The sequence below is a fragment of the Bison bison genome, unplaced genomic scaffold (assembly GCF_000754665.1).
Source record: "Bison bison bison isolate TAMUID 2011002044 unplaced genomic scaffold, Bison_UMD1.0 scf7180017864529, whole genome shotgun sequence".
Lineage (NCBI taxonomy): Eukaryota > Metazoa > Chordata > Mammalia > Artiodactyla > Bovidae > Bison > Bison bison.
The window spans coordinates 4,193,312-4,208,158 of record NW_011495079.1 but is presented as its reverse complement, the minus strand read 5'-3'; the positions used below and the strand labels follow the sequence as shown (position 1 = coordinate 4,208,158).

Below are 14,847 nucleotides of genomic sequence, written 5' to 3'. Positions count from 1 at the left end.
CAGTCGTGTCCGACTCTGTGCATAGATGGCAGCTCACCAGGCTCCCCCATCCCTGGGATTCTCCAGGCAAGAACACTGGAGTGGGTTGCTATTTCCTTCTCCAATGCAGGAAAGTGAAAAGTGAAAATGAAGTCGCTCAATCGTGCCTGAATTTTAGCGACCCCATGGACTGCAGCCTACCAGGCTCCTCCATCCATGGGATTTCCAGGAAAGAGTACTGGAGTGGGATGTCACTGCCTTCTCCAACAGAATAATAGAGCACTTTTAATTTTTTTAACCTCAGACTTCCTCAGACCGATAAGGCAAATGTTCCAGGACATATCATCTATAAAGAAGAGCTACAGATCTGATTCCTCTGTGGGTATGGAGAACGTGGTCTCTTCTCTTGGAGCAAATACCCTGGGAGTGGGAGGTGGGAGCTCCAGTTTAGATGATGCAAATGGGGAGGGTCAGGGGATAACCATCTATTGAACTTATATGCAGAGTACATCATGAGAAATGCTGGGCTGGAGGAAGCACAAGCTGGAATCAAGATTGCCGGGAGAAATATCAATAACCTCAGATATGCAGATGACACCACCCTTATGGCAGAAAGTGAAGAGGAACTAAAAAGCCTCTTGATGAAGGTGAAAGAGGAGAGTGAAAAAGTTGGCTTAAAACAACATTCAGAAAACGAAGATCATGGCATCCAGTCCCATCACTTCATGGCAAATAGATGGGGAAACAGTGGAGACAGTGTCAGATTTTATTTTTCTGGACTTCAAAATCACTGCAGATGGTGACTGCAGCCATGAAATTAAAAGATGCCTACTCCTTGGAAGGAAAGTTATGACCAACGTAGATAGCATATTAAAAAGCAGAGACATTACTTTGCCAACAAAGGTCTGTCTAATCAAAGTTGTGGTTTTTCCAGTAGTCATGTTTGGATGTGACAGTTGGACTATTAAGAAAACTGAGCGCCGAAGAATTGATGCTTTTGAACTGTGGTGTTGGAGAAGACTCTTAAGAGTCTCTTTACTGCAAGGAAATCCAACCAGTCCATCCTAAAAGAAATCAGTCCTGAATATTCACTGGAAGGACTGATGCTGAAGCTGAAACTCCAATACTCTGGCCACCTGATGGGAAGAGATGACTCATTGGAAAAGACACTGATGCTGGGAAAGATTGAGGGCAGGAGGAGAAGCAGACAACAGAGTATGAGATGGCTAGATGGCATCACTGACTCAATGGACATGGGTTTGGGTGGACTCTGGGAGTTGGTGATGGACAGGGAGGCCTGGCACGCTGCAGTTCATGGGGTTGCAGAGTCGGACACAACTAAGCAACTGAACTGAACTGAATATAAAATGCATTGAGTGCTTTCTGTGTGATTTCTAGTATTGTGCCGAGTACTCTGGACCCCTGATTTTATTTAACCTTTTTTTCAACCTAGGAACACTGGTACTAGTGTCATTCCCATTTTACAAGAATGCTTGGGATGGGAGGTAAATTTCCTGAGGTTACATCGGTGTGAGTGACCAGAATCTAGGTCTGCAGGAATCCAAGCCTTTAACCTTAACTGTTTAATAATAATTCAGTCCTGCTTCTTCCATTCAACAATAGCCAATAATTCCTCATAGCAAGAAGCACTCTTCCATTGAGGACATTTTACAGCTTGAAATTGTCCTTTCCTGTCTTTTAGACAACTCTTCCTCATCCTTCCAAATGTGGTTGAATGTGATCTCCTATCACACCCATAGGTCCTGAGCATACCCCAATAGCACTCTCCACCCATATTACCCTAACTGCACCTTGATCCCTCTGTGTGGTCACCACAGAGGAAGAGGAGGGTGCTTATTGAATGGCATAGACATAGAGGAGTAGCTGAACTGGGGATGAGAGAGTCCCCAGTTCTGTCCTCACTTTCTATGAGAATTTATATCTTTTTCCCCCTCCCTGAGCATCAGTCTCCTCTACTATAAAACAATGGAGTTAGAAAAAGAATTCAGATTTGTGGCTATCAGAGGCAGAGGTGGGTAGAGGGGAAATCATATGAAGGCAATAAAAAAGTACAATTTGCCAGGTATAAGTAAGTACTAGAGGTGTATCATACAACATAATAAAGATAACTAACACTGATGTATGTTGTAAATGAAAGTTGGTAAGACAGTAAAGCCTAAGAATTCTCATCACAAGGAAAAAAGATTTTTTGCCTATTTCTTTGATGTTGTATCTGTGTGAGGTGATGACATTCACTAAACCTAATGTGACAAATATTTCATGATGTATGTAAGTCAGATCATTACATTGAACACCTGAAATGTAAACAGTGCTGTATGTCTCTTCCATCTCAATAAAACTAGGGGAAAACAAAACCAAAAAGCTATGTCTTTGAATAAAGCCAGTTTTATTTCTTTAAAAATTAAAATTAATTTAAAAAATAAAACAATGAATGTGACTAGATGTTTTCTAAAGACTCTTTCAACTGCAATACTTTTTAAGTATAAGAACCATTTATTTCCAAGCCTGGGTTTGCTTCTAATGACATTTTTGCTGTGCTCTTCTTTGAAACCAAGGCCACACCTTAGCTGGGAAATGCAATAAAGCCTGTGACCTTGATCAGGTAACTTTCCTTGAGCATCAAATCATTTCTTAAATTAGCCATTTTAGGGCTATAAAAACACTAGGAATGGGGAGTGGCTGCTGGTTGTTCTTGTTTGCTGGCAAATCAAAATAAAAGGCCTTTTAAGTAAATCATCTGAAGAAAACAGGTCAAGGTCAGCTGCGGCAGAATCTTACATCCTTCTAGAGTTGGTATAAGATCAGTAGGGGAGGTGGAGTTGATCTTGAACTGCAAGCAAGAGAACAAAAATGGTTCCTAAGGATGGGGGAGACTAGAGATGTAAAGGTATCTCAGCTGTGCGTGCATTTCCAAATGAGACACAAAATAGTCACATGGGTGAATGTTTCACACCAAATTCCCTGGGATCCTTTATTACTACTATTGCTGTTACTACTGCTGCTGCTGCTGCTGCTGCTAGCACTATTACTACTTGTGCAGGTATAGAAGAGAGAGTGAAAGTGTTAGTCACTCAGCTGTGTTCAACTCTTTGTGACCCCAGGAACTGTAGCCCACCATGCTCCTCTGTCCATGGAATTCTCCAGGCAAGAATACCGGAGTTGGTTGCCATTTCCTTCTCCAGGGGATTTTCCCGACCCAGGGATCAAACCCAGGTCCCTGCATTGCAGGCAGATTCTTTAATGTCTGAGCTATCAGGGAAGCCCCAAAGAAGGAGAGGGAAAAATAAATAAATATATTCAGAGAAGTAAAGCTTCCTCCTTAGCTAAAATGTACAGGTTAGCTTGTGTTAGGAAAGATATGCTAGCTTGAAAAACTAAGCAGACCTAAATTCTGATCCTAATTCTGTGTGGGCCCATTGTTAACTTTTGTGGCCTAAGTCACTTTTGTCTTCTTGGGCCTCTTTCCCCATTAAAAAAATATTTGCAAATATTGGTGGCAGCACATGCTGTTATTGTTCAAATATTGATGGGTACCTAGTAGAGTCTTCTGAACACTGATTATTCTCAGAGATTCATAGAGGGGCCAGTCCCAAAGGCATGGCTTCAAATGAGGCAACCTTAGCAAGGTGAAATTTGGACACCTAGGAGTTAAAGTCACATTAGTACTTAAGGGCTATTAATTTTCTTTTGGGTAAAATGGATGATGTACTCTTCATTTTTTTTTTTCTGGAAGATAATAGCAAAAGTTGATTAAATGGTCTCTATGACAAATCACTGCAGATGGTGAATGCAGCCATGAAATTAAAAGACGCTTGCTCCTTGGAAGAAAAGCTATGGCCAACCTAGACAGCGTATTAAAAGGCAGAGACATTACTTTACCAACAAAGGGCTGTCTAGTCAAAGCTACAGTTTTTCCAGTAATCATGTATGGATGTGAGAGTTGGACTATAAGGAAAGCTGAGCGCCGAAATATTGATGCTTTTGAACTGTGGTGTTGGAGAAGACTCTTGAGAGTCCCTTGGACTGCAAGGAGATCCAACCAGTCCATCCTAAAGGAGATCAGTCCTGGGTGTTCATTGGAAGGACTGAAGCTGAAGCTGAAACTCCAATACTTTGGCCACCTGATGGGAAGAGCTGACTCATTGGAAAAGACCCTGATGCTGGGAAAGATTGAGGGAAGGAGGAGAAGGGGACGTCAGAGGATGAGATGGTTGGATGGCATCACTGATGTGATGGACATGAGTTTGAGTAGGCTCTGGATGTTGGTGATGGAAGGACATGGACAGGGAAGCCTGGTGTGCTGCAGTCCATGGGGTTGCGAAGAGTCGGACATGACTGAGCACCTGAACTGAGCTGAACTGATGACAGTGTGTACAATGTAGTGTGTGGTGAGGAAAGCTTTGAATCAAGAATCTAATGTTCTAGCTCCTGCTCCATTCTTTGGTAGCTATGTGATCTTGAGCAAGTCACTGGACTTCTGTTTTAGTTCAATGAAATGAGATTTAAAATTTTAGTTTTAATTTCTCCATATGTAAAAAGAAAAGGACTGGGGCCTTGACTATTCTATATCTTCTACTTTCAACTTTGGGAAATATTTGTTGGCTAATCCTACAACTTCCAATGACTATTTTCTTACTTTTCTCTATTAAAGACGTTAGAAAAGCTAGGCACTGGCTTTCCCAGCTTTCTCTGTAGTTAGTAAAGCCTATGACACAGTTAGGACCAAGCAAATAAAACTGGAAGCCTGCTAGGGGGATTGGGAAAGCTTTTTCTTTCCTGATGAAAAAGAATAGAGGTGGTTAGGACACCCATCCCCTCTTCTTTCTGCTTTTAGTGTGGACTTAATGCCTGGAATTGTGGTAGCCATTTTGTGACATGAGGAATATGCATGAATGCAAAAAGTTATCACTCTAAGGACAGTGGAGTAGAAAGTCAGAACATGCACAGGGCCTGGATAGACTACAGGCCAGCAAAATCAACACTAGCAACCAACCATTCACCTTTGGACTTCTGTTATGTGAAAAAATTAATTTTATTTAGCAAGGTCTTCATCTAAAGCCAAAAGCATTCCTATATGAAACTTGCTATTATTCCAATACACTCACCACAAAAGGAGGTTGTAGCCAGTCTGCTTCTCTCCAAAGGTGGTGCCCACTTACTCCACATCCCGTGACACGCTGGGTATGTCACACCCTGGCAAAACAGATGAAAATGGATGATTTGATTTGACTCCAGTTTCGTTTTATGTTTCAAACTTGGACTTTGCCTCTTTGACACTACAATATAAAAGCCCAACTTACAGAAACTAAATAACATGTGTCAGCTATTTTGACTCACAGCTGCTGCTGCTAAGTCACTTCAGTCGTGTCTGACTCTGTGCGACCCCATAGACGGCAGCCCACCAGTCTCCCTCATCCCTGGGATTCTCCAGGCAAGAACACTGGAGTGGGTTGCCATTTCCTTCTCCAATGCATGGAAGTGAAAAGTGAAAGTGAAGACACTCAGTCGTGTCCGACTCTTTGCGACCCTATGAACTGCAGCCCACCAGGCTCCTCCACCCATGGGATTTTCCAGGCAAGAGTACTGGAATGGCGTGCCATTGCCTTCTCCGTTGACTCACAGCAGAGACGCTAAAATTCAAATACCAGTTCAAAGGTAAGCAAGGTGGGGAATAGGGAAGGGGGTCTTCATATTTCTTATTATTTAATATCAGTGTGGAAATGGATTTCCACAATCAGCTGATCCATCCTCTCATTTAAAGATATAGAACCTGAGGCTGACAGCCATTAAGTGACTAGATTCTAGTCTTCAGGGCTGCTAATATCATATTCTTTCTACTGTGTTAGTATTTTCCAAAGTGTGGTATATGTCCCTCCAGTGGGATAAGAATTGGATTTAAAGTACTAAAACAACCTACATTTTTATTATCATTGTTACATATATATTCTAATATGGTTTAGAAAAATATAACTAGCACATTAAACCCATTTGATAAATATCAAAAATATTGTTGCTTATGATGAGGTTCTTTTATTTTGTTTTAAGTAAATTGACCAGAGGAAAACTATAGGCAAGTAACTATATGAATCATAGTGTGAATATGACAAAAATGACAATGGTTAGAGGTAAATGACTGAGTTTGGGAAACATTTCTCTACATCAGGTGGTAGTAGATTATGGCCTGATGTGGCCCACCATCTGTTTTTGTCCAGCCCTCAAGCAAAGAATGGTTTTTAAATTTTTAAGTGACCAGGAAAAATTTTTTTTAAAGAATTACATTTCTTGGCATGTAAAAATCATATGAAATAAAAAAATATCAGTGTTCAAAAAGTTTCACTGGAAAGTAGCCATGCCTACACATTTATATATCTCTGGCTGCTTTTGTAAACAACAGCAGAGTTGAGAAGTTGCAACAGACCACAGTATGGCCAGCAGAGTACAAAATATTTACCTTCTGGTTCTATATTATGCTACCCACTTCATCAAGTTAAATCTCTGTGTAAGCCTACATCCCTGGAAACGTACAGATTTATTAATAAATCCATTTAAATTGTTTTAGTAGAAAGAGCCTCGGTTATGTGAACTGAAGGCTTTGGGCTTCAGTTTCAAAATTTATTAAGCAGAAGTGGTTGGATTAAATTACCTCTAAGATCACTCCTGGCTCATCTGAAATTCTGCACTCTGTGCAATGATCCTTCATTGTGTATAGATTTGGAATCACACAGGGAATTTTAATTAAAGTATTCATAACTATAATCATATAACAGAAAGTTCAGATAGCCAGACAAGGTGGGAGATAGGAAAACCGATAAAGGAAGTTTTCTTCAAAAATTTCTAAAAGCTCGTGTTGTCTCCAACAATATCAAAATCTGTTAAGAAAAGAGTCTCTTACCTCCACTAAACCTTGCAAAATCCTGACACACATGACGCAGCCATAGTGCGCCCTGGCTGCAGACGGAATGAACATGTTCAAGGTTGATGTGAAGAAGATGGCAGCCCCAAAGACCCTGAGAGACCAAAACACTGTGTTACTGGGCAGGCCCACCATGGATGTGGCACATTAGTTAGACATCAGGAACAAATCTACCAGTTCATGGAAGATCACTGTCTAAATTAATAGAGAAATAGATGTGTTAGGGTCTGGTGTGTGCCATGCTAGACTGGCAGGCTGCTTTGATTTCCCAGCTCCAGTCCTTGGGCCAATAATGGGAAGGTTTGGGGCAGTACAGGGGTGTTCTGCCTAGATAAGATCCAGAAGCTGGAGACTTAGCTACATGAGGTAAACCTACTGGAGACCCACCATTCTTCTAGATTCTGCCTGAATGATCCATTCTGACTACTACCTCATGACTTCTGCACATTTGGGTTGGATCTCCTGCTTCCCAGTTCTGCCCTCATGTTAGCAGATGGGGATACCAACTATCTGAGAAGCATGCTGTGTCCTGGGACCAGCCAAGCACAGGACAGGCCGGGTACCTGTCTCAGCCCCCCAGCTTTCTGCCAAGTACTGCGTGTCTCCTCTTTGCCTCGACAGGAGTGTCCCAGGAAAAGACAGTGGGCATCATTTTATTTCTTTCTACACATGCTAATGATGCCTCAGATCTTTTATATTCTGGGAAATCTTATTATACATTATTTCTTTTTAGGGCAGAAGTGTCAATAGTGACTTCAAAGACCATAGGAACCAGGATTTTATCACTTTTTAAGAAGCATACAACAGGCAAGTGACAATAAATAAAGGACACAAATTAGATAAGAACATAAGTAAAATATGAGTCATGCTCAGAGAAATGACTTTACATATGGATATGACTTTCAGACTTTTTTTGTTGATCCATAAAACAAAATAAATTTTATATTGCAACCCAACACACACTCATACACACAGATGCAACCAAAACAATTTCCAAAATACGATTCTAAAATGTGCAATGAGCTAAGATATTTTCTATTCTATTTGATTATCTTTCCTTCTATTTCTCTCTCTTTTTAGAAAAATAGATATTGCTAAATCACTATTGATTTTATTACCATCTAATAAGTTCTGTTTTAGAGTTTGAAAAATACTGCTTTATAAAATATACACTTCAAAAAATCCATTTAAGTCAATTACAATTAGAAATGACCTGGAAATAATTAGTACACTCCTAGTACACTCCTTTTCTAGTACATATACATATTACATATCTCCCAAGTGGCCATCACTTTTTGCTTCAATACTTTTAGTAACAGAGAACTACTACTCCTTGAGGCAGGTCATTTTTTCTTGGACCTACTTTTATTTGCTCAAACACCTCCTATAGAATCCTAAGGGTATGAAAGACATCTTACAGTCTAGAAACAAGCCCCTCCTACTCACATGACAAAACCAGTATAGTACAGGATAATATCAACATAGTAAACAGCATCACAGAATATCATTGGTCAAAGGGAACTCAGACACAATCTAATCCATGTTTCATTTCACAGATGAGGAAATGGAGGTCCAGGGAAAAAGAGGAACTCAGTAGAGGCTACCAAGTGAGTTACTTAGGGTCCAGAAACTGTTTCTCCAGACTCAGATGCAGTTGATTTTTTTTTTTTTTCAACTACATTATCAGTTAAAGAATTGTGAGATAGATTAAACAAAAAAGTAAACAAAAAGATTCTTAAGAACAGGATGATATAAGATCAATGTCTGTGAATCATATCTTTAGGAATGACTTCTATCTTTCATTCTGCACCCCTAAACTGAGAGCCAGTTGTGCAGAATTGATAAAAGCATACAAAGCCACATTATGATCTGTGTAGCACTCATGTTAAGTCAATTTATCTTACCTGTTCGCAGCAAATTTATTTGAAATGAAACCACCTGGAATTTGTGTCACAATATAACCCCAGAAAAAAGATCCATGGATAAGGCCCACCGTCTCTGGATCCCAGTTAAATTGTGCTGTCTGGAAATGACAAATCAGATACACTTGGTTTGTAAGAAAACACTTGCCTGTCATCATTCACTGATGATCTTATACAATAACCCTACAAAGTCTTTCTTTCCCTCCTTTAAATTCAGAAAGTATTTTTAAATTTTTTAATCTGTATTGGGGTACAGCAGATTAACAATGCTGTGATAGTTTCAGGTGAACAGTGAAGGGATATTCAGGAAATATTGATGGGGGGCCTCAATGACAGCAGGGACACAGCAAAGTCCTTGTCATTGAGCTCAACTTCTAGTGAGAGAAAGGAGAGACTATGAACAAGTTAAAAAAAATGATGAAGGCTAAGAAGAAAATAAAACAACTTGTAAAGAAAACAAAAGGTAAATTCTAGGTTTACTGGGTTATTTAGGTACCAGTTTAGTCAGAATGACAGTCATGCCTCTCTTTTCTTTATGAAGATAATAAAACCTACCTATCCATAGGATGTCTGGGGATAAATGCCATGAATATTTCTAGTAGGTTATTCCTCTGCTTAGAGATTTTTGCATTTAACACATTAGGATAATGCCTGGAGCACAGTGTAGACTCAGTAAATGTTAACAGCTATTGTTGTCATTCTGATGATGACAATGGCAACAAAACGCCCTTACACAACTCTCAGACCAATGAAGCCTTTCCTCACTTTCTTTCCCAGCAAAGTAACTCACCCTTTTCAGATTTCTTACAAATCTCCCTCCTCTGAGGAAGCTCCTCAGCCACCCTGAATTGAAATGGTCATTTTTCCTAGGCGTTGGTCCACAGACCTCTGTTCTTGCAATCATGGCACCCACCCTGCTCCCAAACTAGCCTATCACATGTCCATTTCCCACATGAGGTGGCAGGTGACTCTAAGGTGGCAGCTGTGTCCTTTTGACTTTATAACCTCTGTACCTAAAACAAGGGTCTACAACATAGAAGATGCAAGTAAATATTTGCCAAATTAATGAATGGCTTTGTAAAGCATTGGTATCAAAATCCAAGATGTTCCTATTATGGAGTAAGAGTTCTTAATTATCAACATAGTACCTTTTATGAATTTTCATCACATTTTGTTTTCCTATCACAAATTGTCATGTACTTATTTGCTCATTTATTCAATATGCACCGTGTGCTTCCTGTGTGCCAGGTCAGGTGATAGTATAAACACAAACTCAAGTGTTGCCTTTGCCTTCTAGGAGATCACAGTGCAGGTAATATTGGCTTGTGCTCTGCACTGTAGTTCCCATTTTGCAGACTAGGAAGTTGAAGCTCAAGAGTAAAATGAACCTAACCATCATTCATTCAAATCAGTTCACCAAATTTTTATTTTATGCTACCAAGTGCCACACATTGTACTAGACACTGGGCACATAGTGAACAACAGCAGTAATTGCTGTTTTCACAAGATGTCAGTGGGGATGGCAGGGAGTATATACAGGTGTTCACTGTGTTAGATGGTAATCAGAGAGGAAGAAAGAAATGTGGACAGAGAAGGGGAACAGGAAATGTTGGGTAGGAGTGAAGTAGGGAGATGTTTTACACAGAGTGGTCAGGGAAGTTTTCACTGAAGAAATGATTTCTGAGTGAACTCCTAAAGGAAGAAAGGGAGCAAGTGATGCTCTTCCTTATCAGAAGAAATTGCTTTCTAGACAAAGAAATAGCAAGTGCAAAGGCCATGAGATAAGGATGTGTCTTGTGTGTTAGAGGAACAGCCAGATGTCAGAGGAGTTGGAGTGTGATGGATGAGGAAGGCATTAAAATAGGAGAGATTCAAGTGATGAAGGGCCTTCTAAGTCACCATAAGGACCTTGACTTTTACTCAAAGAGAGATGGAAGCACTGAGTCGAAGGACATGATTTTAAGTCACTTTCCATGTATTTCCTCTTTACAATACCTAGAGTTAATTACGTCATTTTCTATAGAAGAGGAAATTGAGATTAATTTACTTGCCCCAAGTCATAGAACCAGTTGTAAAGAAAGCCAAGACCAAGACCTCTTACCAAAAGACCATATTCTTTCCATTGCTCTGGAGACTTGACTTTCTCACTAAGAAGTAGAGACTAGACTTCCTTGCCTTGAGTCACAGAATGCTCCCAAGAAACCAAAGATCCAAGACAGAGGGATCCACTTCATTCAACAACTAACTGTCAATCACATGGTCCCCTGCTCATGTCTTGCCCTCTGACAGAATGGTGCTTCTTTCCATTTGGACAAAGTTACCTGAAGAAAAGTACTTGTGCCTGCCAAGAACTGACTTTCACTATCATTGAGTCCATGAGAATCATAATGGTCCTATGTATGAATTCTTATAATAAACCAGGTGCTACATCAGAGATGGTATTAGGCTGAAAAAATGGTCCCCAAAGATACATGCACAAAACCCCCAGAATCTATAGATGCTGTCTTATTTGAGAAAAATGTTTTGCTGATGTGATAAAGTCAAGGATTTCTAGGTGAGTTTTTCTGGATTATCTAACTGGGCCCTAAATCTGATGACAAATGTCCTTGTAAGAGAAAGGCAGGGGGAGACTTGAGACATAAGAGGAAAGAAGGCCATGTGAAGATGGAGGCAGAGACTAGAGTGATGCTGTCACAAGCCAAGGAACACTCGGAGCCGCCAAAGCTGGGAAAGGCAAAGACGGATTCTCCCCTGGAGCCTTTGGAGGGAGTGTGGCTCCCTCCAACGCCGAGTTGATTTCTGGCCTCCCTGACTATGAGAGACTAAATTCCCATTGTTTTTAAGCCACATGTTCATGGTCATTTGTTACAGCAGCCTTAGGAAAGTAATAGAGTTGTTCAATATATTGGTACCAGATTATCTCGTTTGATCTGCAATCAGGCCTTTTATTCCCATTTCACAATACAAAGCAATGAGACTTAGTAAAGAATTTCTAGAAGTGCCAGGTTCTACCTCCCTGCTCACATTTCCTTCTAAGAGGATTCTCCTCCTCCCCTCAATGCCAAGGGCCTCTCCCCCGTGACTGTGGATGGACACCTGAATAGAGGGAGCCAACGTATAGGCTGGACTCTCTCTGTCTCTCTCTCTCCTTTCTCTTTCTCTCTCTAATCTGAACCCAGAGATTCTAGTTAGACAATACTGCACACTTGAAACAAGTTCCATTGGAGTCAGGGCCAAGTAAGTCAGCTCCCCAGCAAGGCAACGGCTTGAGGAACTTCGGCTTTGGAGAGCAGTGAGATACCATGGAAAAGAAAAAACAGTCCAGGAAGAGACCTGGGAGAATGGAGCCGACTCAGAGAGAAGCAGACGCAAGACCCTGAAAGGCCAGAAAGTTGGAGAGTAAGCTGAGGATTTCCTAGTTCCCATGAGGTCCAGCTCCACTCTGCCCCTCCTGACTCCTTCTCCACCCCACAGTGCGGTACAGCCTGGATCTCAGTCCCTCCTCAGGCTGGCTCCCTTGTCTGGGGCACAGACTGCACAAGCATACAAGGCAGATAGCTTTCCACCCTTCACTTTCCTGAGATCCCCAAAGCCCTACAGTCATGTCCTTTTTAACTTGAGCTGGTTTCCCATTTCTGTTCTTTGCAACCAGCAATCCCTAACCAGGACAGAAGGGCAACTTGCTCAAGGTTCCAGAGCTAATAAACAACAGAGTCAAATTTGAAACCAGGTCTGGCAGATTCCAAAGCCCGATTCTTCTTAACCCTACATGATTCATGAGGAGTTTGGATTTTTCCTGAGGGTAATGAGAACTAATCTCCAAGTTTCTCAGACTTCAGTCATTTATTGCTTACCACATGCCAGACACTGTTCTATATGATTCACATGTTTTAAAACTCATAATTATTAAACTAAAAAAATGATTATGTTTCACACATCAACTGAAGCTACCGTTTATACTATCAGAATATATCAGACTATCAGAATATATGCCAGTTATTTGCAAGGCCTACCTATTTATACCTGGAGTAGGAAATGGAACCCACTCCAATATTCTTGCCTGGAAAATTCCATGGACAGAGGAGCCTGGCAGGCTATACAGTGTATGGGGCTGCAAATAGTCAGACACGACTGAGCAACTGAGCACACACACCTATCCATACTACTTACTTTTCTCCCTCTACTGAAAATAAAGATTTAAAAAATATCTCAGTGCAAAATATCTAGTTTTTCTCCAATAAAGCCAACAAAACAAAATTACCAGCCATTGAGAGGCTTTCTTAATACAATTAGTGAAATCTTTGTCCTTGGGTTGAACATGCTCAGATGGTATCTCAGCTTTGTTCTGTTTGGATAAGTGAGAAATGGCCTGCTATAAATTGGAACTTCTGAAATGCTACTAAACTCTTACTTATGATGCCAGAGAAAATGATGTAAAGCATATTTTAGATCTTAATCAGTTTCTCTAAGACTCCAGAGGGCAAAACCATAGAAACTAGAGAGCACACACAACATTGTTTCTTAAGTTTATCAAAATGCCTTTTCCATTTGCCTCAAAGCAAATTCTGTTGACCTAGGCCTATCTTTTCATGCAACAAACAAATGCAAACCAGCATCTCATTTTGATCCAGGCCTTAGCAGACAAGTTTAATTAGCTGCCTTTCCTCACAAAAGGCTGCCAGAATGCATGTGATACACATCTGAAACCTCATTAATGTCCATCATTCTTTATTTTCAAACTGTATGACATCCTTCTTATACCTCTACTGCCCTCCCTGCCCCTCTCCCCCAAAATAAACAACCAGGATATCCTTTTAAAAACAGATTCAACTGTGGCATAAAAAAGAGAATGGTTAGAAGAATCTCCATGGTACCCTTTTCTTCTGGTAGAATAATCTCTTAGTTAAAAAAGAAAAAGGGCTGGGGAATCTGCAGGCCAACTAAAGAGACTTCTTTTCAATGAACTGAAATCAGTATTTGGCAGAAACTGTTCCAGGTAATGCTGATAGACACAGCATGAAGGAAAGCATTCTGCAGTTAAGCCCAGGAAATAAGGCACACCATGGCCCACTCGGAGATTCTCAGAGGACGCAGCACAGTAAAGGTTCCTAGTTCATATGACACCTTCTTCAAAGCACAGCCTACAGAACAGTGGTGTCCAGACACCAGTTTGGGAAACTCTGATCTAAATGCTTTCCCAAACATGGGTAGAGACTGGAGAACTATTAGAAGTCTCTCTGCAAGAAAGGAACCCTCCTGCACTGTTGGTGGGAATGTAAATTGGTACAGCCATTATGGAGAACAATATGGAGGTTCCTTAACAAACCACACATAGAGCTACCTTATGACCCTGCAATCCTACTCCTGGGCATATATGTGGAGAAAAATATGATCCGAAAGGATACATACACCCCAATGTTCATGGCAGCAGTTCACAATAGCCAAGGCATGTGTGTGTGTGTCTGTGTGTATGTGTGTCTGTGCTTAGTCACTCAGTCATGTCCAACCCTTTGCAACCACATGGACTGTAGCCCACCAGACTCCTTTGTCAATGGGGATTCTCCAGGCAAGAATACTAGAGCGGGTTACCATGCCCTCCTGCAGGGGACCTTCCCAACCCAGGTCTCCCGCACTGCAGGCAGATTCTTTACCATCTGAGCCACCATGGAAGCCCCAGCCAAGACATGGAAGCAACCTAAATGTCCATCAACAGAGAAATGGATGAAGAAGATGTGGTACGTATACATGATGGGATATTCAGCCATTAAAAAGAATGAAATAATGCTACATGCAGCAACAGGGATGGACCGAGTGTCATACTGAGTGAAGTAAATCAGATCAAGACAAATATCATATGATATCACTTATACATGGAATCTAAAAAAAAAAAAAAAAAAAGATTTTTTCTGGGCTTACTAAGTTTGTGATTCTTTTTTAAAGTTTTATTTTATTTACTTATTTATTTAAGTCGATCCTGGTGGGCTGCCGTCTATGGGGTCGCACAGAGATGAG

The 14,847-nt window shown here is 40.8% G+C and overlaps 1 protein-coding gene across 1 annotated transcript in view; it reads right to left on the bottom strand.

Annotated features, from left to right (window-relative positions):
- SLC17A8 (solute carrier family 17 (vesicular glutamate transporter), member 8) overlaps positions 1-14,847 on the bottom strand; it is a 39,657-nt gene that overhangs the window by 17,250 nt on the left and 7,560 nt on the right. Inside the window, exons 3-5 of the mRNA XM_010831597.1 lie at positions 8,818-8,936; positions 6,893-7,007; positions 5,106-5,193 (exon numbers count right to left, since the gene is read on the bottom strand). Of these exons, the coding sequence (XP_010829899.1) occupies positions 5,106-5,193; positions 6,893-7,007; positions 8,818-8,936 (322 nt within the window). The remainder of the gene's footprint in view (positions 1-5,105; positions 5,194-6,892; positions 7,008-8,817; positions 8,937-14,847) is intronic.